Raw genomic sequence first — 25,645 nt, forward strand, 5'->3', positions numbered from 1 at the left:
CATGGGAAGTAGAAAGTAGAAAAAGACAAGATCTCCTGAGTAAATTGGCAGCATGGGGACCTTGGGGGAGAATTGAAGGGGGGAAGAGAGAGACAGGGAGGGGAACAGAGAAAAATGTAGAGCTCAATAAATATCAATAAAATAAAAAAATTTCTTACTTATTAATTTGGCTGAGGAGTGGGGGGTCACACCTGGAGGTCAGATGACCACTTGACAGAGGTCCTTTCTCCTGAGGATGGACCTACATGGGAAGTCTTGGCAGCAGGCATCTTTACTAATAGATCCAGCCCACCAGCCCATCTTTATGCCATTTTCATACTCACTTTTGGTTTGCTCCCCTACTGTACTGTTCCTGATGTACCCTCAGCCCCCCTCCCATTCCTCCTTCCACTTACATATCACATATTCCAGGATCCTCCCCACCTATTCAAAGTCCCCCTCCCCCATCTTATGGACCTTTCAAGTTTCATGGACACTGCCCATACTTGTCCCCACTTAAAAAGACCAGCATGGGGGCTGGAGAGATGGCTCAGAGGTTAAGAGCATTGCCTGCTCTTCCAAAGGTCCTGAGTTCAATTCCCAGCAACCACATGGTGGCTCACAACCATCTGTAATGGAGTCTGGTGCCCTCTTCTGGCCTGCAGGCATACACAGAATAATGTATATATAATAAATATAAATATTAAAAAAAAGACCAGCATGGTTGCACACACCTTTAATCCCAGCCCTTGAGAGGCAGAGGTAGACAGATTTCTGAGTTCAAGGTCAACTGGTTTACCCCCCCACATATACATAATTAAAAAATAATCTTGAAAAAGATGTTGAATACTTTTTGTTTTGAGATCTCACTATGTACACAGTCTTGGCTGATCTAGAAATAGGCTATGTGGATCAGGCTGGTCTCAAATTCAGGGATGTTTTTATCTTTAATGTGTGTGTGTGTGTGTGTGTGTGTGTGTGTGTGTGTGTGTGTGTGTGAACATAACTGTAGGTGCTCACTGAGACCAGAGGTGTTAGATTCTCTGGAGCTGAAGTTACAGGTGGCTATGAACCACCTGGTATGGTGCTGGGAACCAAACTCAGGTCCACTAGAATATATTCTCTTGCTCTTAACCACTGGACCATCTCCCTAGTTTTTTAAAATAAGGTTTTAACTGGGGATTTAACTAGGGACTTCATGCACGTTAGGCAAGCATGCTACCATCAAACTGTATCTCTACTTTGTTTGAGACAGGGTTTCTCTGTGTAGCCCTGGCAGTCCTGAAACTGGTTCAGTAGAGGAGGCTGGCCTTGAACTCAGAGAACCATCCACCTCAGCCTCCTGAGTGCTGGGGTTGAAGGGGTGCACCTCCACTGTAACCTCTCCTACAGGACTGTTTGGCTGTATCCTAGAGGTGCTGGTGGGCTGTGCTCTCTCACTTTTACTTGATTCTCAGAATCTTACTCCCACCCCCCTGCCCTTGCTTTCTTCAGTGACCCACTGTTTATTCAAAAGCATACTGATTCAGTCTCCCAGTATTTGTGGGGGGGTTTTTGTTCCCACGGTTAGTTTTTTTTTAAATAATTTACCTTGACTTTATTATTATTATTATTTATTTATTTATCATGTATACAATATTCTGTCTGCGTGTATGTCTGCAGGCCAGCAGAGGGCGCCAGACCCCATTACAGATGGTTGTGCGCCACCACGTGGTTGCTGGGAATCGAACTTGGGGTCCTTTGGAAGAGCAGGCAATGCTCTTAACCTCTGAGCCATCTCTCCAGCCCCCCGTGGTTAGTTTTGCCATCGATTTTTAGCTTTATTTCATTTTTATCTAATAAGATGTAGGTAATTACTTCAGGTCTTTTTTTTTTTTTTTTTGCCTAAAATTTAAGGCATGCTCTGTGGTTTACAATGTGATAAATTTTAGAGAAGGTTCTTTGTGCTACTAGAATATGTACTCCCTATTTGGTGGATCGCATGTTCTGTAGATACCTGTTATATCCAACTAGTTTATGGTATAATTTAGTTCTGAGGTTTTGTTAACAATATTTGAGTTTCGGTCGGGCAGTGGTGGTGCATGCCTTTAATCCCAGCACTCGGGAGGCAGAAACATCAATCTCTGTGAGTTTGAGGCCAGCCTTGTTTACAAAAGGAGTTCTAGGACAGGCTCCAAAGCTACAGAGAAGCCCTGTCTCAAACAAACAAACAAACAAAAAATAACCCCCAAAAGACAATATTTGAGTTTGGAAGACCTAAGAGTGGAAGCAGGGTCTTAAAGTCTCCCTATCAAAATTACTGTGTTAGGATCTATGTGGTCCTTTTGCTTTTTAGAGTTTACTTGATGAAATTGGGGATTCCAAGATATTTGCAGTGGTTATGGCCTCCTGGTGAACTGCTCCGTATATCAGTAAGGAGTGGCTCTGCCTTGTGAGTAGTTTTAGTCTCAAGTCTACGTTACCAGATATGAAAATCATTATCCTAGCTTCCCGCAGAAGTCTGCAACTTCTGTTTGTTTGGTAGTTTGGTTTCCAACCTCTGACTTTCAGTTGATGAATTGCCTTCCTAGTTGGGTGCATTTCTTGGAGAAAATAGACAGACCTTGCCTTTTAAAAAACTCCAGTCAGGTCTATGTAGTTTAGTAATTGGTGAGTCTAGGCTTTTGCATTCAAGGTTATAATTGAGAAGGATTTTGTATTACTTATAACTTTGGCTTTTTTGCTTGTTTGTTTTTGTGGTTTTCAGAGACAGGGTTTTACTGTGTAGCTCTGACTGTCCACCTCAAACTAACAAAGATCCCCTGCCTCTGCCACTTGAGTGCTGGGAGTAAAGCCCCACCACAGCCCTGAATAACTTTGTTGTTTATTGTTCTGGTTGTTTAGTTTACTGAAAGTTCCTTTCTCTTTCTTCTAGGGGCGGTTCATCTTTTTTGGTTTGCTGTATTGGACATGACTGAGTCCTTAGATCTCCTCTGTTCGTGTGTTCCTTTCATGACAGATCTTTCTCTCTGTGTTCTTGTGTTTTCACTGCCTTTCTCCCTTAGTGTATGATGCTGAGAATTTTCTGGAGTATTGACTTAGTTGTCATGAATTGCCTTATCTTGTGCATGTTTTGAAATATTTCTGTTAGCACTCTCAACAGAGGAATCTAAAATGGCTGAAAGACACTTAACGAGATGCTCAACATCCTTAGTCATCAGAGAAATGCAAATCAAAACAGCTCTGAGATTCCATCTTATGACTGTAAGAATGGCCAAGATCAAAAACACTGATGACAACTTATGCTGCAGAGGTTGTGGAGAAAAGGGAACACTTCTCCATTGATGGTGGGAGTGCAAGCTGGTACAGCCCCTTTGGATGTCAGTGTGGCGATTTCTCAGAAAATTAGGAAACAACCTTCCTCAAGACCCAGTAATACCACTTTTGGGTATATATCCAAAGGATGCTCAATTGTGCCACAAGAACATGTGTTCAACTATGTTCATAGCAGCTTTGTTTGACATAGCTAGAACCTGAAAACAACCCCAATGCCCCTCGACTGAAGAATGGATAAGGAAAATGTGGTACATTTACACAATGGAGTACTACACAGTAGAAAAAACAATGATATATTGAAGTTTGCAGGCAAATGAATGGATCTAGAAAACATCATATTGAGACAGGTAATCCAGACCCAGAGAGACAAATATCATATGTACTCACTCATAAGTGGCTTTTAGACATAAAGCAAAGAAAACTAGCCTACAATTCACAATCCCAGAGACCCTAGACAATAATGAGGACCCTAAAAGAGACATACATGGATCTAATCTACATGGGAAGCAGAGCTGGGCGGTGGTGGCGCACACCTTTAATCTCAGTACCAAGGAGGCAGAGGCAGGCGTCTCTGTGAGATAAAGGCCAACCTGGTCTACAAGAGCTAGTTCCAGGACAGGCACCACCAAAAAGTACAGAGAAACCCTATCTCGAAAATAAAAAAAAAAAAAAAAGAGAGAGAGAGAGAGAGAATTTTGCCTTGTTAGGAATTACAAATTATTCCTGAAAAAATACAAAGAGGAGAATCTATTAATTATCTAGAATATAAAATAGGTTTACAGAAAATCAGACCACAGAAAGTACAAATCAGAGGAGATAAATTATGAACTTTTAAATGATTTCCAAAAATTGCTGGTAGATAATAATTGGCTAAGACCCACAATTGGATTGACTACTCAAGAGCTAACCAATTTATTTTAAACTTTACAAGGTGATTTGAACTTAAATAGTCCAAGAAAATTATCATCTGAGGCTAAGAGATCCAGTAGAAAAGAAATTAAAGGATGCACATGTGGATCGTTTGGATTCAAAACTCGATTCTATGTTAGTTATTTTGCTGTCTACTTATTCTTCCGCAGGAATTCTTATGAAGAGAGAAAAATAATATCTTAGAATGGATATTTTTTGCACACAAACAGAATAAAAAATTAAAGACTTATGTAGAAAGGGTTTCTGAGTTGGTTCTGAAAGGAAAAATGAGACTTCATCAATTAGCCTGAATAGATCCAGCAGAAATTGTGCTACTTTATTAATGCTGAAATTTCCTCATTATGGGTAGAAAATTAACACTGGCAAAAAGCTTGTAGTAATATTTTAGAAGTGATTAACAACATATATCCCAAAGAGACCAGTTTATAAAAAGAACTAATTAGATTCTCCCTCATATACTTAAAGTGACACCAATTTATGGAGCTCCTACATTCTAAACTGATGCAAATCAATCAGGAAAGGCAGGTGATAAGTCGGGAAAAGTAAGTAAAGTGCCTCAAAGACCATACGCTTCGGTTAAAAAAACAGAATTATATGTTATTTTCATGGTATTTTTAGACTGATGCTCTATATGCAGAAAGAGTTGTTTTGCATATTGAAACCACTGAATTTATTCCAGATGATTCAGAATTAACTTCGCTGTCTTATTCAACTACAACAGGTCATCAGAAATAGAAATCATCCCTTGTAAATAACACTATCATATCATATATAGGTCTACCAGGCTCTGTAGCACAAGGTCATGATGAAATTAATCAGCTATTAATAGGAAATGTGCTAGAAGCCTCAGACTTTCATAAGAAACACCATGTTAACAGGAAAGGTTCAAAGAAAGATTTTTCTGACACTTGGCAACAAGCCTAGCAAATTATAAGGAAATGTTGTACTTTTTCTTTGTATAACTACACTCCCTTAATTGTAGGAAGTTACCCAAAGAAATGAAATTTGGCAAGTGGATATTTTATTTTGCAGATTTTGGAAAATTAAAGTATGTGTACCATACCATAGACACATAGTCAGGATTTTAATGTGCAACAGCTTTGGGTTTTGAAAAGGCTGATTCTGTAATTATACATTTATTAGAAATTATGGCTATTATGTGAAGCCTGTACAAATTAAGACTGACAATGTTCCAGTATATGGCTCTAGTAAAATGAAACAGTTTTTTTCTTGCAATATTACAACATAAAGCATATTACAGGTATACCACACAATCCTACAAGACAGGAAGTTGTAGAAAAATCCAACAGTACTTTGTTGTTGTTTTTTTTAATTTTCTATTTAACTTTATTTTATGTGCATTGGTGCAAAGGTGTCAGGTCCCCTGGAACTAGATCTTCAGACAGTTGTGAGCTGCCATGTGGGTGCTGGGAATTGAACCCGGGTCCTCTGGAAGAGCTCTTAACCACTGAGCCATCTCTCCAGCCCCTCCAACAGTACTTTGAAAGAGATGCTTAATAAACAGAAAGGGGTAACAAAGACCCCCCAGGGATAGATTATCTAGTGATTTATTAACTTTAAATTTTTTTTAAATGCTCATTGAGAAAAAACAGCAGCTGAGGACAGACATTAGATTGTAGAAAAAAAAACTATTAAATTAAACTAGCCTATATGATGTCTTAACTTCAGAATGGAAGTTCAGAAAATGTGTTGTGTTGGGGGAGAGGTTTTGCTTTTGTATCTACAGGAAAAGAAAAGCTAAGGATTCCTGAAAAATTAATAAAGATCAGATTTGACTGGGGGAGACCTCCTGAAAATCTTGGCTGCAGACATTTAGAAAGAAACCAAGAAAACTTACATGACAGATGAGGTATATGTTGATCCCTCTACATGGGAATAGTTCTGAGACTAGATGAGACAGGATAAATCTTGTTGGCTACAGAGTCTTCATGACTTATTATCATTACATGGCAATCTTTCATACAGCATGGGTGGATATTTTTATTAGTTTGGTTATGCAGTCCAAACAGACTTATAAAGTTTACAGATGCCTTTTACCTGCTCAAACATAGAGCAGAAAATCATCTTTAACTGATTTGTGTACACTGAATATTCCACAGTTGTGTTAAAGAAGATATGTATATTACCTTCAAAAGTTTATGTTTTTCAGAACAAAAAAACCAGACACCAATGAAGACAAGAGAGATAGCCCAGGTGATCCAGTCTCACAGAATGCCTCTGTTGTCATTTCCTCAAATATCTGTACCCAAGACAATTTGAAAATAGCTAGCTAAGATGGTCCAGCCTCACAGACTACTCCAGCCACAACTTCAGTTAAGCCCTGCACTTTTCCATCACACAGACACTGGATGACAAATGATACAGCTAGCTCTCCCAGAACTTGGCCATGATCCCAATTTTCTCAGGGTTCCCTAAAGATGCTGTTACCCCCAGATATTAGGAAGCAATTTTAAGAACACAATACACCCATTCCCAAGAGGTCGGGTGGGTAGGTTTTGGTCATTTGGTGGATTATGGATGCTTGTTATCATTTAGGAAGGGTTGGTTACAAGTTGTTATTGGTCATAGGGAGAAAACTAAGCAAAGGAAGTTAGATTTGGAAATCTCTTTCTTTTTCTTTGCTCTATCCTTCTTTTTATCTAGTGTTGAAGGAAAAATGAGGGGATAAGGGATAAAAAGAAAAAAGGAGATACAGCGATGATAGTACAAAAGGGTAGATTATTGAATCTACTTTTAAACTTAAAAAGCAACTACTAGTCTCAAATATTTTACATTGGTATGGATTTTTGTACATTGATACATATGTAAGATTACATATATGTTTCTACTTTTGTTTAAGGTATTATACCTATGCAACTCACTTAAAATGTAATGTAAAGTTCTAGTTATTAAAAGTTATTATTACAAAATGTTTAGGAGGGGCTGGAGAGATGGCTCAGCGGTTAAGAGCATTGCCTGCTCTTCCAAAGGTCCTGAGTTCAATTCCCAGCAACCACATGGTGGCTCACAACCATCTGTAATGAGGTCTGGTGCCCTCTTCTGGCCTGCAGACATACACACAGACAGAACATTGCATACATAATAAATTAATTAATTAATTAAAAAAAAGAAAAATGTTTAGGATAATTAAGAAATGGAGGTTAGTAGTTACTCTAACAATCAAACTTGTAGTCAAGTTAGGTATGTTTTCAAGGTTAAACAGAGATATATTTTAGATAGATATGTGGTCTTCAAACACTTCAGAGATTTACAGAATATGACATTTAGGATATTTTAATAACATAAGATTTTTCATGAAAGTGAGACACATCTACTCTAGGCAGCATCAATCTACTTCAAAGAAGACGACGGGTGTCGAAGAACCTCCACATGGAGCTTACTTACTTCAAATGTGGCAAAGTTAGCCATGGGGCCAAAAAAAAAAATGCCCTTGCCTTAACTACTGACAGAATTTACAAACTGGACAACTAGAACACAAAGGAAGTCAACTGAACTTTGCCAAGACAAAGTTGGACAGTCCTCCAAAATTCCTGCTTTACAGAAAAGTGTCAGATGTTTTAGGCCTGTTGGCTGAAGATGGATGCCCAACATTGTCAAAGAAACCTTGGATGACTGTCCAGGCAGTCAGCAGTCTCTGTCATTTCTATAGTTTTGAAAGTTGCTTGCTCTTTCTTGTTTACTCAAATGACATTTATCCTTCTCAGGTCTCTGACGTGATTGAAGACTAGATAGTTAAAGTTTTACAGTTTTCCTTGTTACCAAATCCAGAAAAGAAACTCACAAAAGGATGTAAAGTTTATAAAAGTTGAGAGACATAAACGTTTAAGTTATTTATCTAAGAAAATGTTTTAAGGTCGAAAAAGATATGTCTAGGTTGGTAATATAAGTTATGGTAGAAAGTGATTTAGGTATAAAAGTCTGGACTCAGGCTGGAGAGATGGCTCAGTGGTTAAGAGCATTGCCTGCTCTTCCAAAGGTCCTGAGTTCAATTCCCAGCAACCACATGGTAGCTCACAACCATCTGTAATGAGGTCTGGCGCCCTCTTCTGGCCTGCAGGCATACAAGCAGACAGAATATTGTATACATAATAAATAAATATTAAAAAAAAGTCTGGACTCACCAAGACAGGATTAGAGAATAGAGTACTTTCTCTAAAGTTGCCAAAGACAATGGACTGGACAGAGTGAATCTAATTCTTACCTGATAATTGCTCTTACTGTGTGGTTTATTGGTGTTAGAGAAACAGCCTTTTTTGGAATCAGGGGGGATGTTGGGATAATGTGTATACTGTGTGAAGATGTGTCTCTGTTTAACCTGCCCAAGGTACCTTCTGATTGGTTTATTTAATAAAGAGCTGAAGAGACTCTTTATTAAATAAATAATAGTTAGGCAGAAGAGGATAGGCGGGACTTCCAGGCAGAGACTGGAACTCTGGAAAAGAATCTGTGGCAGAAGAGTCACTAGCTACGCATGGAGGAAGTTGGACATATGATACTCAGGAGAGGTACTGAGGAGAACATAGATAGATTAATATAAATGGTTGATCTAAGTTTTAAGAGCTAGTTGGGAACAAGCCTAAGCTAAAGCTAAACTTTCATAATGAATAAGTCTCTATCTCATTATTAGAGAGCCAGCCATATAAAGACCCACTATACAGATATTTACATTATAATTCATAACATTACAAAATTACAGTTATGAAGTGGCAATGAAAATAATCTTATGGTTGTGGTCACCACAGCATGAGGAACTGCATTAAAGGGCCACAGCATTAGAAAGGCTGAAAGCCACTGGTTTAGAGACCGAGACATGTAAACAAACTGTACTGCCTTTTCTATCAAAGGGCTAAATAAGGCAAAACGACACGTGAAACACTGTAAAGAAACCACCTGGTAAAAATTTAAGTTCAATCTCAGTCAGCACTTTGTGTTGTGGCCAGTTCTCAAGAGTTGTACTTTGCTCATTAGGTATACATACCTCTTTGAGTTAGGCAACTACCTAAGAGTGTGAGGCTATGCTCTGACCCCAAAGAGTGAGGCACAGGACCCCTTTGCTTTTGAATTTTTCTTTAAACTCTGTTTTCTGTTAAGCTGTATCTCCACCACTAGGCATTTTTATTTTTTGAGACAAGATCTCAATATGTAGTCCTGGAACACACGAGGAAGTTGGACAGGAGAGGGACTAAGGAGAGTTCCTGGCCTTCTGTGGTTTTCGTCTTGCCATACTTTTGTTTTGTTTGTTTGTTTTTCAAGACAGGGTTTCTCTGTGTAGCTTTGGAACCTATCTTGGAGCTCACCCTGTAGACTAGTGTAGCCTCGAACTCACAGAGATCCTCCTGTCTCTGCTTCCCAAGTGCTGGAATTAAAGGCGTGCGCCACCACTGCTGGACAGCTTAGGAATTTTTAAGTGAAAAGAAAAATATTTTTGCACTGTGTCAAACAAACTTAAAGAGCTAGTTTTCAGAGACAAAAAGGACCCGATAACTTATCTTCAGAGTCTCCAAGCTTATCATCCTCACAGACTGTTGTGGAACACCAGGGCTACATGATTTCTGTTGCACCCATGTATATTTTTTCTACCTTCCTTCCTCCTCTTCTCTTCTTTATTATTAGTACTATTTTGCATACTGCAGGTCAAACTCAATGCCTTACATACAGTGCTCAACCCTGAGCTACAGCCACAGTTCTGGATGACTGTAACATACAGTGCTCAACCCCGAGCTACAGTCACAGTTCTGGATGACTGTAACATACATACAGTGCTCAACCCTGAGCTATAGCCACAGTTCTGGATGACTGTAACATACATACAGTGCTCAACCCTGAGCTACAGCCACAGTTCTGGATGACTGTAACATACAGTGCTCAACCCTGAGCTACAGCCACAATTCTGGATGACTGTAACATACATACAGTGCTCAACCCTGAGCTACAGTCATAGTTCTGGATGACTGTAACATACAGTGCTCAACCCCGAGCTACAGCCACAATTCTGGATGACTGTAACATACAGTGCTCAACCCTGAGCTATATCACAATTCTGGATAACTGTAACATACATACAGTGCTCAACCCTGAGCTACAGTCACAGTTCTGGATGACTGTAACATACAGTGCTCAACCCTGAGCTACAGCCACAGTTCTGGATGACTGTAACATACAGTGCTCAACCCTGAGCTACAGCCACAGCTCTGGATGACTGTAACATACAGTGCTCAACCCTGAGCTACAGCCACAGTTCTGGATGACTGTAACATACAGTGCTCAACCCTGAGCTACAGCCAGTTCTGGATGACTGGACAGGACAACAGTTGAGACTGAGGGCTGAAATGGGCGAAGCTCTGGTAGGCCAGAGGCCTTTGGGGATTCTAGCAGTCAGTTCTTCCTATCATGACAGGATTTTCTCAAAGCTACTTCTCTTTTCCACTAAGAAAGCTTCGGGGGAAGCAAAAGAGCCTGACAACTTTTCCCAGGACTGCAGGGAGATCTCATTTCACAAGCGACACAGCTTCTCAGCTGCAGAGGAAAGCAGACACCTGACATAGGCATTACAATGAGAACATAGAGAATTAAGTAAAGATGGCTTTTCCTCTGAGAGGCAGAAGGCCAGAGGAGAGAGGGTTATTTCTGGAAGTGTCTATGTACCAGAACCTGTTGTTCACTGGAGAGCATGAAACCAGCAAAGCAAAGAGTTTCTTTGGTCAGACTCCTCCCTAAAAGGAATAAGAAATGGCTGGATCTAATGTGCTCTGACCTAGGACCAAATAGGGAGGAAGGGGTGTGGCAGGGCATGAGGTGGGCGGGGGGGGCTGGTAGTACTTCCTCAGCATTTCCTGTGAGGATGGGCTGGCTAAGACTATACTCCAGCCATGCTGAAGATAGACCTCGAATGCTGTGGATTTGGAGGTGTGCTTCCATAGCTCAGAAGTGAACTGTGCTGACTTTTCCATCTGCCTCTGTGAGAATGAGGCCAGTACTGGCCCAGGGTGGCTGGGGGCGTGTGGGGGGGGAACTCCTGGACAAGGAATGTGGCTCAGCAGGTAAGGGTGCTTGCCCAGCACACAGGATGTTAGGATCTCAATCCCCAGCACTCTGTAAACTGGGCTGGTGGGACATGCCTGTAATCCTAGCTCTTGGGAAGAGACAGCAGAGAATCAGGAGTCCAGAGCCATCCTCAGGACCATAGAGGGGGAGGCCAGTCGAGCTCCATGAGACCCTGTCTAAAAACAAAGGACAAGGAAATGCCTTCCATGTGACTATGAGATGATTACAGTTGATCCCCCAACTTCTTTAAGCCTCAAGAGTTTTCTAAACTCAAACAGGGAAAAAAAAAAAGAGGGGATATTCTTGCAATGCCAAGAAAGTACAGACAAGGTTCCTCCTTTCCTCTTTTCTGTGAGTGACTCCTGAGAGCAAGAGGAAGCAGAGGTCAGGGAGAGAAAGCCCGTGCTAGAGCATAGACAGCCTGATGTGAGACACACTCGGGCTATGTTCCAGGGTACTGTGAGGGCTCAGGGGATCAGAGGCTTTTGCTGGCTGAGCATGGAACAGTCTGGGGGACTTTCTCATGAGAACTCATGTCTGCCAAGGGCGCTTCCAGTGCTACTGATCAGGTGGGGACTTAACAATCCGAACTCCACCCTGAAGGCTCACATAACCCACGCAGGGTAAGGGCAAGTTCAGCCCAACTCTCTAGCCACCCTGTGGTGCTGAGAACTGAGGAGCAGGCACATCCTTGCTTCACTGAGCTGTTTCATTGGAAAAACAATACAAAGGTCATTACACACTTGGTTGTTTCTTATCACAGTGAACCAAACCCCAGTAAAGATTCCTGGCCTGGTTTAAGGAGTGTATCAGAGAGTCTCAAGGGTGGGGTGGGGTAAATGCTGAGTTGAAGAGGGCCGCTAGTCTAGGCAGCTGGAGTAACTGAGGGGAAGTGGAACTGTGTGGTGAGCACAGAAGGGTATGGGTGGGACCCATCAAAACCCAGTAGGAAACACATAGCAAATGATGTTGAGGCCTCCCAAGGGCAGCAGTAACAACTTGTTCACGCCACAATCTACATTTAAAGCATTATCAGGTAGGCCTGATAATGAGTTTGAAATTAAACTTAGCTATTAACTGATAAGTATATGAATGTCAATCTGGGGTCAAGGCAGTGAATCCAGAAACCTGGAATTTATCCCCCGAGACTGGGGAAAAACTGGGTGCGATGGCACAGGCATGCACTCCCAGCACTCTGGAAGTGAACTCAAGAGGATCGGCAAGTTTGAGGCTAGCCTGGGCAATATAAAACTCTATTTCAGAAAGGAAAATAAGAAAGAAACTTTTCTTCATTATTTCTCTCATCTCCCAAGGTAATAAACACCCACACTAACAGGTTCTAGTGGGTACGGCTGAGCAAACATGGAACTTGCTGGGTTCTGTATGTGCTGGAGATTTCCTCAGCATGGAGTAGATTCAGAAACACACATTGGTTATTAGGGTACATTTTAAAAAAAAATCCCTGAGGACTGGAGAGGAATTGATCTAGCAACTGTCTTTCTGTCCTTACCAGTCTTTGCTGAGAAACAGGCTTCATCAGCATGCCCACGAAAGACTCTGGAGGAGCCGGGACGCCCTCACTGGGAATGACTGCTCCCCACTAGTTTTCTAGAAAACAAGAGTACACTTTTGGTAATGGATTGACCCTAACTGGGGAAAATCTCAAGATTTTTTTCTTGCTACTGCTCCGGCTTAAGAGGGATGCTGTGGCCAGAGGGATGCTGTCGCCGGGCGGTGGTGGCGCACGCCTTTAATCTCAGCACTCGGGAGGCAGAGGCAGGCGGATCTCTGTGAGTTCGAGGCCAGCTTGGTCTACAAGAGCTAGTTCCAGGACAGGAACCAAAAACTACGGAGAAACCCTGTCTCGAAAAACCAAAAAAAAAAAAAAAAAGAGGGATGCTGTCTCTCCCACCTCTCTGAGTCTAATGCCCAGTGTGGCTTCAGTGACAAGGACTGGAAAGATTCAATGATTGGGCTCCTGAGGAACATGTGCTAACCAAGGTGGCTGAGCACATCATGTGTCAACTGCCCTCGCCCACCGGGGTCAACACAGCCCCCATTTCAACAGTAGGTTTGTTGCGGAGCTCTGCTGAACTGAGACACCAGGCTCCGAAAAAAAGATCATTGTAGTATGCCATACTGCGACAGGAGAGGCAGAGTGTCCTGGGAGAGTGAATGACTTTGGCCAAGGTAGTGAAAGGTATACAAACACGATGTCCATGTAGGAAGCAGGTACTATACTGTTCTCTATTAGGAGAATGGTTGTAGATAAAAGGCATCTATTTAGTGGAATACAATATGGTCATTAGCCTGCCTCCCCCCTCCAAATCCTCATCGTATTTAACTATGAAATAGCCTTCAGTACTACTAAATAATATACAGGGCAATATGTAAAGAATATCTCACTTTTAAGTTAAAAAGAATAAAAATGCTAGGTGTGCTGGCACACCTTGAACCTCAGCGCCCCCAGGAACAGTCAGATACATCTCTGACTGAGTCAGTCTACACAGGTTCCAGGATAGCCAGGATGACAGAATGATGCACACTATTGAGAAAGGTTCTCTTTTGGTGCTGGAGATGGCTCAGCAGGTCACAGTGTGTCCTGCTCTTCCAGAGGATCTATGTGTTCACTGTGGGCATCTGGCATCTGGTGCAAGTCTATGATCTCAGCACTCTGAAGGCTGAGACAGGAGGTTCTTGAGTTCAAGGTCAGACCTAACCTCAAAACAAAGTGACTTGTTCACCGAGGCACCCAGCTGATCTGGACTGGAACATTAAGCATTCGGTACACAGATGTAAGAACCATACGCACATATCATCTTCCTAGAGGCAGATGATACACTGGCAACCAGGGATACCATAACAGGGACAGGTAGGAGAAGGGAAAACAGCAGCAATGCAATGACAGAGATGATTGTAAGTGAAAGTAATCAAGACACCTCAGATCTGCCCAAGTCCCTGTGGCCAGGGAGAAGGAAGACAATACTTGGTTTCAACTATTACCTTTCAAAACTGCAAAATACTTAAGTTTATTCTTAGCTGATATATCAGTAATTTCTTATTTTTTTCTGCCCAAACAACTGTTCTATTAGCAGACTTAGGAGACAACCTGGTATCTTAAAATAATCCTTATTCCACAACAGTGCATGCCTGTAACCCCAGAGGATTCTGTGTTCCAGGCTAGCCTGGGGCTTCATAGACAGACTATTCACCAAAGCAAAACTCCCCTTCCCTCCAAAAGTGTACTAGATTTTGGAGGACCAGCTCAGTTCCCAGCACCCATATTTGGCAGCTCACAACTGTAACTCCAAACTCCAAGGGATCTCCAGGTGCCCTCTTCTGGCTTCAGGAGACACCCACACACATGTTCATACACACAGACACATAAGGAAAGACAAGGCAAAATTCCTAATTTCTGAAATTTTCTAAATGGATGGGAAGAGCTGACTGGAACAACAGACTGTCACATCAACACATTATCTATAAAGGTAAGGGTCTAGACACAATTCAAGATCTGCTTTCCTGAGCAGGAGTCCGGGCAAAAGGGACTTAAATATTCCCATGAGTGAGGTGAAAAGTGGTCAAGGATGTGAGAAGAACGCAAGGCTTCCTTTGCTCTAGCGCTTCAGGCATCACCTAGCACCTGGGGCACACACAGTCCACATCTTAACTGGGTCACTAGAGAGCTACAGTCTAAGGCTTCTGCCCAAGAAGTTGTACACAAACAAAACAGACACTATTTCCCTAATACAGGTCTGCACGTTGGCATTTTTACTCTCAGTTCTGACCCTCAGGCAGAACATAATTTGGAGTTTACCTTTTAACTAGACAGGTGGACAGGAGAGGGGGAGGGAGGTAGAATCAACCATGCAGAATAATAGGTAAGGGAGCTGCCCGAGGTAAACACCCTCTTTAAAAAAATCCCAAAAGATCGTCAACAAAACATTCCCTTATCGCGTTTTATAATGCAAGAGACTGGCCAGTTCAGCTCAGTTCTGTCCCAGGCTCACCTCGGAAGAGGCGACTCCGACCTTCTCCGATTCATACATGAGGGACAAGGACCTGCTGGTGCTGGCGGCCGTAGCCTCGGCCCTGCGCAGCACCTCCTGTCTCAGGTACTGCTGACGGTCCATGGGCGCGTCGGGCCCGTCGGGCGGGTCGCGGGCCTCCTTCCACGGCGACGGCCGGGTGTCCTCATCTTCCACGTCGTCGTCGAAAGGATTATAGCTTTTGGGGTAGCCGGACATGGTGTTCGCGACGGCCTGGACCTAGGAAGCAGGAGAGACGACCGGGCGTGAGGTCGACAGCCCAGCGCCGGCGGGCGGACTCTCTGTGGCAGCCGCGCGCGCCACTTCCGCCAGGACTGGCCGGCAGCCCCGCCTCCGGAGCTAACCACGGCACCGAGCGGCCGAAGGGACTAGGTCTTGTGCGCCGGGGCCGCCTCACGCCTGGCGCCACCCAGTGCGGGCGACACGGCGGTCACGTGGCCGGGAAGCCGGCGTGCCTCTGCGCCTGCGCTGTGAGGCCCGGTGGCCGCAGGCCCAGAGTTGCGAACCTAACCGCCCGCGCCGGGGCGCGCGCTGTGATGGCGGCTGCTGGGGCCCAGGGAGGCGGCGGAGGCGGCTCGGGGTCCAGCTCTGGCTCCAGCACCTCCCGAGGCTTTTATTTCAACACAGTGCTTTCGCTGGCCCGTTCCCTGGCTGTGCAGAGACCTGCATCCTTGGAGAAGGTAACCCAGCGGACTGACAGGAGGAGGTGGTGATCTGAGAAGGCCACTTGTGACTAGAGGGGTCTCCTTAGTAGAGGTGGCAGCGAGGCGGGGAGGTCGCGGGGAGAGGGGTCGACAGGACGGAGTGAGCTCTGGTACCGGTGGGAGGGTGGTGAGCTGTGGGCGGGCGGACTGCAGCGCTGACATCGCTGCCGCGGAGGCGGTGACTGGACCATGAGTACCTGTGAGGCGTGGCGGGATGAGCCAAGGACCAAGGGTCCAATCTGGGCCTTTGGTCCTGAATTTCCCACTTTTCATTCCGTGACCTTGGAGAGGTGTCTTTCTCGTGAAATGGGATGATCCTCCCCTCCCCCTTGCAAAATGCCTTCCTCATTGGCTTGTGGAGGAGGACAGATAGAGCAGCGTGTCTGAAAGTGCTTTCTGATCTGCAAATCGACTGCGTACTTAAGAGATGGTAGCGTCAGACCGCATCAAAGGCGGCGTGTTTCCGAGAAGGTGCGGTGGCATGAATGGGCAGTGAACTATTGTTAGTGGGCAGAGAACTAAGTTCAGGATTGCTTCAAAAGAGAAAGACGTGTCGGAAGACAAACCAACCCTTATCTTGGAAGATAAAAGATGTGTTTGGAACTGGGATGGGAGGTGAAGGATATAACCCCAGGATTAAGGATGCCAACCAGCTTCTGTTAGAACAAACATCAAAGGATGCTGTCTTCGGAAGAAGACAGATTTTAGTCAGACCTGAGTTTCCTCATTTACAGTTACTGTGTGTAAGCTGGAGAAAAAAAAACCTTCGATGCTCACAGCCTATTTGTTTATCCAAAACCAACGAAGATTTAATAAGTTCACATATGAAGTGTTTTGTTCAGGGCTAGGCACTGAGTGGATTCACGATAAAAAAAAAACCAGCTTCTTTTCTCCCAGGAACGTGTGAAGAGACTCAGCACAGTAGGTTAGCACTGAACTTTCTGAAGTGATGGAAAGAGAACATTTCCTGTTCGGGGTAAGAGCAGGGTGACTTCCACAGCCGCCTGCTGATGGGAGAAGCTGAATGGCAGAGTGAGCTGGTCTTTGACCTTGTATGTTCTCAAGCTTGATTCTATCACCAGCAAGGTGAACAGGTTCTGGAGGATCTAATGCCAGCCAGGCTTCTGGCTAAAGAGAGAGTATAAACTGAACACTAGCATGCACCTGCGTCCATGCTGCTCAGAACAGCCCAATGTCCTGAGAGATGGCCGAGTGGCTGCTGCTGTTTCGGAGGACAAGAGTTGGGTTCTCATTACCCAAGTCTGTCAGCTTACAACTGCTTCTAACTCCGGCTTCAGGGGATCAGAAATCTAGAGATTGGATCGTTTGAAGTGGGATGACATACCTAAATCTAAGCCAAACCTGGTGACAGCCCACGTAAAAGAACACTTTGCTTTTAGCTTGTTTGCCCTTTCTCTTGCTGGTAAGATCTACCCTGCAGCCAAGACATTAATTCAATAAAACCTGCTTAGACTGAAGCCCACCTGAGACATCCAGCCTCGCAGTCTAAACGACCACCAGAAACTTGGCTTTTCTGTCAGGAGACAATCATTGTTGGATTAGTTGGACCACGGCACAAAAGCCACTCAAATAAATGCCCTTTAACATAGATTCATTTTATATAGGTTCATCCTATTAATTCTGTCCTACAGAATCCTATTAATACAGCTACCAAGCCCTACAACCTGAGTCTCATTCTTGGGACCCACATAGTGGAAAGAGAGAACCAACTCCCACAAGTTGTAGTTATACACACACACATACACACACACACACTTATTGTAAAATTAATGGTGGCGCACACCTTTAATCTTAGCACTCACGAGGCAGAGGCAAGCAGATCTCTGAATTGGAGGCCAGCCTGCTCTACATAGTGAGTTCCAGGACAACCAGGGCTACACAAGAAACCCTGTCTCAAAAAAAAAACAACCAAAAAAACCTCCCAGTTTTTTTAAAGCAAGAGTTTTATAACCCAAATTATAATTTCTTGATAAGTTATCGATAAGTTTACTTCAAACACACCTGTTATTCCACAGTAAAGAATTACAAAATTAAGAACAATGTTTTAATTTTTTGTGCTTCATGCAAATTATTTTGCTCAAAGTTAATAAACATTAATTTGCTTTTAAATTTTCCTGGTTTTATTGTTGTTTTGGTCTGGTTTTGGTTTGGTTTGTTTTAAATCAAATAAGCTAGTACTCAGGTTGTTTTGTAAAACTGGTGTTTCCTGGGCATAAAAGGCTCAACGTTTCCTCCTATTTTACATTTGTGAGTGTTTTTTTCATAGCATTTAAATTTTTCTGTGACTGGGTATATATTTTTTAATTTTATAAAAAAGTAGATGTAAGTGTGGCTATTTTCCCTGCATGTATGTCTGTGTACCACACTCATGCCTGGTGCCTGTGGGGCCCAGAAAAGGCCTTCAGTTTCCCTGGAAATGCAGTTACAGATGGTTCTGAGCTGCCATGTGGGTGCTGGAATTTGAACCTGGGTCCTCTGGAAGCGCAGCCAGTGCTCTAACCACTGAGTAATCTCTCCAGCTTCAGTGAAGCCCAAGTGTCTTTTCCTGGTTTCTTATCAATTTTAAACAGCTGGAACACCTGTTACCATAAACAGTGGTGCTGTTGATGTCTCCTGGGCAGCCTCTGTAGCTCTGTGGGCTTGCAGTACAACCACTGCTTCATCAGCCTGAGAGCAGACAGACTGTAGAGACTCAAGACTGAAAGAGCTCAGATTTACTGATCTTCTCATTAGCTTTTAGCAGCAAGAGTAGGGTGGATGACTTAAATAAGAGGAAATAATAGTTCATTCAACACTTGCTTCTGCCTTTTTGGTGAGGCCAGATACCAACATGGAAACATTATAAGATTTTTGTTACCGAGTATGTGGTCAGTTTTTAAGAAGGTTCCATGGGGTGCTGAAAAGAAGGTATGCTCTTTATGTTTGGATGGAATGTTCTATAGATGTCGTTAAGTTCATTTGAGTCATAACATCTGTTAGTTCTCTTATTTCTCTGTTAAGGTTCTGTCTGGCAGACCTGTCCAGTGGTGAGCGTGGGGTGTTGAAGTCTCCCACTATTATGTGTGGGGCTCAATGTGTGCTTTAGTAGTGCCCTTTTACATATGAGGGTGCCCTTGTATTGGATCACAGACATTCAGTATTGAGATTTCCACTTCATGGATTGTTCCTGTGATGGATATGAAATGTCCTTCTTTGTCTCTTTTTATTGATCTTAGTTTGACGTCTATTTTGTTAGATATTAGGATAGCTACCCCAGCTTATTCCTTAGGTGCATTTGATTGGAAAAATTTCCCTTCTTTGGTGTTTGCTGCTGTGAGATCACCTATTGTCTGTGTTTTTGTGGGTGTAGCTGACTTCCTTGGGTTGGAGGTTTCCTTCTAGTACTTTCTGTATGTAGGGCTGGATTTGTGGCTAAGTATTATTTAAATCTGGTTCTGTCATGGAATATCTTATTTTCTCCATCTCTGGTAATTGAAAGTTTTGCTGGGTATATAGTAGTCTGTGTTTGCATCCATGGTCTCTTAGTGACTGCATAACTTTTGACTAGGACCTCTGGCTTTCGTTGTTCCATTGAGAAGTAGGTATAATTCTAATAGGTCTACCTTTATATGGTACTTGGCCTTTTTTCTTTGTAGCTCGTAATATTCTTTCTTTATTCTGTATGTTCATTGTTTTGATTATTATGTGACGACAGGACTTTTTTCTTGGTATAGTCTGTTTGGTGTTCTGTAAGCTTCATGTACCTTCATAGGCATATCCTTCTTTAGGTTGGGGAAGTTTTCTTCTGTAATTTTGTTGAATATATTTTCTGTGCCTTTGAGCTGGATTTCTTCTTCTTCTCTCTCTATTATTCTTAGGTTTGGTCTTTTCATTATGTCCCATATTTCCTGGATATTTTGTGTTAAGCATTTGTTAGATTTAACATTTTCTTTGACCGATGAATCTGTTTCCTTTATTGTATCTTCGTTGTCTGAAATTCTTCCAGCTCTTGTATTCTGATGTTTATGCCTGCATTTGTGGTTCCTGATCATTTACTCATATTTTTCACTTCCAGAACTCCCTCAGTTTCTGTTTTCTTTATTGTCTCTATTTCGGTTTTCAAGTCTTGAATCATTTCGTTCTCCTGTTTGATTGCTTTTTCTTGGTTTTCTTTGAGGAATTGAGACTATACCTTGTGTAGCTTCAAGAACTCGCAGTACATTACCAACTGTGATTTTCCACTGAAATTTTTTTTAAGGGAGCTCAAGGTCACAAGTAAAGATGAAAGGAACAATCCTGAGGTTTTTGTAGTACTTTCCTAGGCAGCAGAAATGGAGACGTGTGTGGGGAGGAAAGGGTTTATTTTATTTGTCTTACACTTCTACATTCCTGGTCAGGACAGGAGTTCAAGCAGGAGCCTGGAGACAGGAGCTGATGCGGAGGCCATGGAGGATGCTGCTTACTGGCTTGCTCAGCCTGCTTTCTTATAGAAACCAGGACCACCAGCTCAGGTCCTGAGCTGGGCCCTCATTCCTCCATAACTAATTAAGAAAATACCCTACATCTGGGTCTTACGGAGTCATCTTTTTAATTGAGGCTCTCTCCTGTCAGATGACTCTAGCTTGTGTCAAGTCGACATAAGACCAGCCAGCACAGGGGGAGAGGCACTTAAATTATGGTCTCTAGCTTTTGACTAATTAACTATGTTAGAGCACATATAATGCTGCCTGTGTGAAATGTAGAAAAAGCATGTTAATTGTTAAGAAATACGTCTACCTATAGATGACCATAAGAATATTAAAACTTGGGGGGAGGGAAGAGACAGGGAGGGGAGCAGCGAAAAATGTAGAGCTTAATAAATATCAATAAAAATATTATTATAAAAACAGAATATTAAAACTTTTACTATATTTATTTATATGTCATGTGTATATTTGCACATGGATGTGTGTTTTCATCACATATATGTAGAAGCCAAAGGACAACCTTCTAGAGGCAGTTATTTCCTTCTGCCATGTGTGTCCTGAGGACTGCAGACGGCCACGCATGGCAGCACATGCTGTTAACCCATTGAACCATCTCACCAGCCACAACAGAACATTTTTAATGAAATTTACTTCCATATGTGTATCATGTCACAGTTACATTTGTCTCTCAGGATGATTTGAGTCACTTAGAAAATGTTAGCTAGCATTCTAAGTACACCTGAGAAAGACAATTGAAAATAACAAGAACGACGACAACAAAAGGGTTAGCCAAGTGTGGTGGTGCATGCCTTTAATCCCAGTAGGCAGATCTCTGGGTTACACAGTGAGTTCTAGGATAGCTAGGACTACACAGAGCTATGATTTTCAATCTTCCTAATGCTGCAACCCTTTAATGCTGTTCCTCATGTTGTGTTGACCCCAACCATAAAGTTATTTTTGTTACTACTTCATAGCTGTAATTTTGCTGCTGTTATGAATCGTAATGTAAATATCTGTGTTTTTTGATGGCCATAAGTGACCCCTGTGAATGGGTCTTTCAGACTCTTCCCCAAAGGGGTCATGATCTACAGATTGAGAACCATTGACATAGAGAGACCCTATTTTTAAAAAAGAAAAAGAAAAGTTTAACAATGAAATTCATACCATTGATTCTTTAAGCTTAGCTTTTATTTCCCAGAGAATTTGTTTTTCTGGAAGGACTCTCTCAGAGGTTTCAAGTAACAAAAGCTGTACGTTCAAGTTTGCCAGCTTTGACAGTGCTACTCTAGTAGCTTTCTGACCTACATAGCCTGCCACAACGTGTAGGGTTGATTCTCATCTGCTGTTTTCCCTCCATGCCTGGCTTACGACTGAGGGATGCTTGCTTTCTCCTTGCTTTGGTGTTTCCGGAGATGAGCAGGTCAACACATTGCTACAGTGCATATTTACTTCTGGTTTTGTGCATGGAGCGGGCATCTGGATGTGCTTGTGAGTGCAGTCTAAAGATGCCTTCAGGGGTATTGGCTCCCCTGGAACTGGAGTTACAAGCTGTTGCGAGCCACCCAATATGTGTGCTGGGGATCAAAAGTAGGTCTTCTGGAAGAGCAGTATGTGTTATTAACTGTTAAACCAACTCTCTAGCCCACCGTCTTTTTTTAAGGGTCTCACTTATGTAGACCAAGCTGACCTCAAACTCTCAGCCACCGCTCTCTGCATCCTAAAGTTCTGGGATTTGCCACCATAGTTGGCCATTTCTTTTTCTTTTACTTAAAGATTTATTTATTTATTTATTTATTTATTTATTTATTTATTATTTATGTGTGAGCGTGTTTTGCCTGTGTGTATATATGTGTACTATGTGTGGAGTTATAGATAGCTGTAGGTGCTGGGTACTGAACCTGGGTCCTCTACAAGAGCAACAAATGCTATTAACCATTGAACCATCTCTCCAACCTGTTTATTTTTGAGACATGTTCTTGGTATGTAGCAGAGGCTAGCCAAGTTTCTGTCCTCTTGCCTCAGCCTCCCTAGTGCTGGGATTATAGATGTGTGCCTGGATTGCATTGAGACTCTCTCCCTTCTTTTTTTTTTTTTCCCAACAGGTTCTCCTTAGATAGCCCAAGCTGACCTTGAACTCAGAATCCTAAGAGTTGAAATGGGTGTGTGCCACTACTTTTTAAAAAATTAATTAAAATTGTTCTTTGACATTTTCATACACGTATATAACCTATAGCGTGCTTGCTTTTGCTTTTAATAATTTTAATAATAATGCCATCATTTTTATTTCAAACATTTAAATAGAGGTCAAGAAATAATCTCAGCAAGTAAAGTCCCTTGTTGCCTGATGACCTGAGTTTTATCCCTGGAACCCACATAAAGGAAGTAGTGGACTCAGGAGATGGATTAGTGGGTAAAATGCATGCTTAATATGTGTGTGTGTGTGTGTGTGTGTGTGTGTGAGAGAGAGAGAGAGAGAGAGAGAGAGAGAGAGAGAGAGAGACAATAAGAGATCCCACCTCAAAAATAAACAAACAAATAAATAAATAGGTGCAAGGCAAGAACTGACATCTGAGGTCATCCCCTGACCGCCATACCTACACATACAAAATCGGCACATGCACAAGCATTATAGAAAAATAGTGTGTGCTCACTCGAGCACCTCCCCTCCCCCGTTGTGTTAACTGTGAAAGCAGGCTTTACATGCCCATGTCTCTTGTCTCACGTGGTACTGTGGTATTATGACTCTACTGTGCTTGTTATTGGAGCTGAGATAATGGGATCTCCTACCACATTAAAAAACAAAAATTTAGCCTTCTCCCCATCCTCTGATCTTACGTTTTTTTCCACCCCTTTTTCTGCAGTGTTCCTGAAACTTAAGTGGATAGTGTAAATGTCTTATTGGCTAGCGCTCAGCGCCCTTTTTTCTCAGCATCTTGTGCAGCCATGGGTCTTTGCATTTACTGAAGAAAAAGAAGGTTTCTTTGTTTATGGCTGAGTGTATCATTGTCTGTGGGAATAAACAAATATTTAGGAGGTAGTTTGATTCTCTGTCAGTTCAGCTGAGCAGCCATCCTGTTAGACCCCCCCCCCCTGCTCCCAGGGTATACAGAGTTATGGTAACCACAAACTCACAGCAGCTCTGTATACTGGCCCTGGGTTAAGGGCCAGTATACAGAAGTCAGTTAAGGAGTGGGAGGAGACTCTGTAGTAGATACTGCGGGTGTAATGGCAACCAGCAGATTCTGGGGAAAGGTGAAGCATAGTATGTAGTTGTATACTCACCAGTGAGCCCACAAGGCTCTGATGGTTAGTTTCAAAGTCAGGATCATACAGGCAGCCATAATTAAACCTTGTGACACTAGTAAAACCAAAGACTAATAAATAAAGGGAAGATACTGGGGAAGATAGGATGGAGGGAACGTATGTTTTTGTTTTGTTTGTACTTTTTTTTATTTTATAGTGTTTTGCCTGCATGTTTGCCTGTGTGAGGGTCTCAGGTCCCCTGACACTGGAGTTACAGACAGTTGCCATGTGGATACTGGGAATTGAACCCAGGTCCTCTGGAAGAACAGTTGGTGCTCTTAACTACTGAGCCATCTCAACAGCCCTAGTGTTTTATGTTTCTAAAGAGAAAAAAAGGAGCTTGGCATTGGTGATGCATGCCTTTAATCCCAGCACTTGGGAGACAGAGGCAAGAGGATCTTTCTGAGTTCCAGGCCAGCGTGGTCTACAGAGCAAGTTCTAGGATAGCTACACAGAGAATCCCTGTCAGGAAAAACCAAACCAAACCAAAAAAAAAAAAAAAGGCTGGGGAGTCTATTCAGTGGGAGAAGCATGTGTTGTTATTAGTATGAGGAGCCCAGTTTTGAATCCTTAAGGTCTCAGAGCCCAAGTTTACCTTGAACTTTTAGCAGTCCTTCTTGGCCTCTTGAGTGGGGATGGCAGGCATGAGCCACATGTCATGTTTCATGTCACTTCCTTGTCGTATTATCTAGATTCCATTTATTGAAATTTTATATAGTGTTTTTTGTTTTCTTAGCTTTCTCTATTTTTTCTAAAGATCAGGTCCCATTCTGAGTATCAGTTTCCAGATGAAGGGTAACTCCCAGGAAACAAAGGAACAAGCAGTGTAGACTGAGTTTTTGTTCCATACTTTACAACCAATTTCATTTGTTCTATTGCTCTAACAATTTACCATAATCCTAATGATTTGGAACAATACATAGATTGTCTTACAGTTTTGTAGATTAGAAACCCAACACAAGTCTCACTGGAGACAACAAAGTTGCATACTTTTCTAACTGTCAGGAAGAAACCATTCCCAGGCCTTGATAGCTTCTGGCAGTGGCCATCATTCCTTGGTCCCTTCATCTGCAGCAGTGGTGAGCAAGTTTTCACATAGATTGTCACTCTGCATCCTGCTTCTCAGGCCCTTTGTGATCACCATTGGGTTACAGTAATCCAGATGGAGTCTACAGCTTCTCTTGTGCCAGGCAAGGTGAGTGTTCCCAGGCTTACCAGGGACGCAGACATTTTTCGGAAGGTTGTTACTACTCCTTCCTTACCAAAATGACTGAGTCATTTTTACAGGTCTCTGAGTTACTTATTCTTTTTGATGTCTTCCTTTTACATTTTAAAATTGTAGGTCCAGCTTTCAGTGCCATTTCTTTTTAAAAAAAAAAATTATTTATTTATTTATTATACACTTTCCAAGCTACAGTGCCAGATCTCAAATGGTTGTGAGCCACCATGTGGTTGCTGGGAATTGAACTCAGGACCTCTGGAAGAGAAGCTAGTGCTCTTAACCTCTGAGCCATCTCTCCAGCCCTCAGTGTCATTTCTTAGTGGTCACAAATTATTGTTGTGGGACATTTGTACACTGTGTGAAGATATATTGCAGTGATGTTTTAAGTAAAGAGCTGAGTTGCCAATAGCTAGGCGGAAGGTGTAGGTGGGACTTCCTGGAAGAGAGAGGAAGTAAGAGATAAATCTTGGCACACAAAAGATGTTGGAGGCATAGAACAAGTCAAACACATAGAATGAGAAAGAGGTAAAAGTCACATGGTAGAACATACATTAATAAAAAATATGAGTTAATTTACATTATAAGAGCTATTTAGGGACAAACCTAAACTAT

At 42.4% G+C, this 25,645-nt stretch overlaps 2 protein-coding genes across 2 annotated transcripts in view; one reads left to right on the forward strand and one right to left on the reverse strand.

Annotated features, from left to right (window-relative positions):
• Snap29 (synaptosome associated protein 29) overlaps positions 1–15,761 on the reverse strand; it is a 29,182-nt gene extending 13,421 nt beyond the window's left edge. Inside the window, exon 1 of the mRNA XM_075970270.1 lies at positions 15,300–15,761. Coding sequence (XP_075826385.1) covers positions 15,300–15,536 — 237 coding nt within the window. The 5' untranslated portion in view covers positions 15,537–15,761. The remainder of the gene's footprint in view (positions 1–15,299) is intronic.
• Positions 15,762–15,799: 38 nt separating this feature from the next.
• The window catches only part of Pi4ka (phosphatidylinositol 4-kinase alpha), a 128,891-nt gene continuing 119,045 nt past the window's right edge, over positions 15,800–25,645 (forward strand). Inside the window, exon 1 of the mRNA XM_075970228.1 lies at positions 15,800–16,018. Coding sequence (XP_075826343.1) covers positions 15,875–16,018 — 144 coding nt within the window. The 5' untranslated portion in view covers positions 15,800–15,874. The remainder of the gene's footprint in view (positions 16,019–25,645) is intronic.

This window comes from Microtus pennsylvanicus, chromosome 1 (assembly GCF_037038515.1).
Source record: "Microtus pennsylvanicus isolate mMicPen1 chromosome 1, mMicPen1.hap1, whole genome shotgun sequence".
In the NCBI taxonomy this organism is placed as follows: Eukaryota; Metazoa; Chordata; class Mammalia; order Rodentia; family Cricetidae; genus Microtus; species Microtus pennsylvanicus.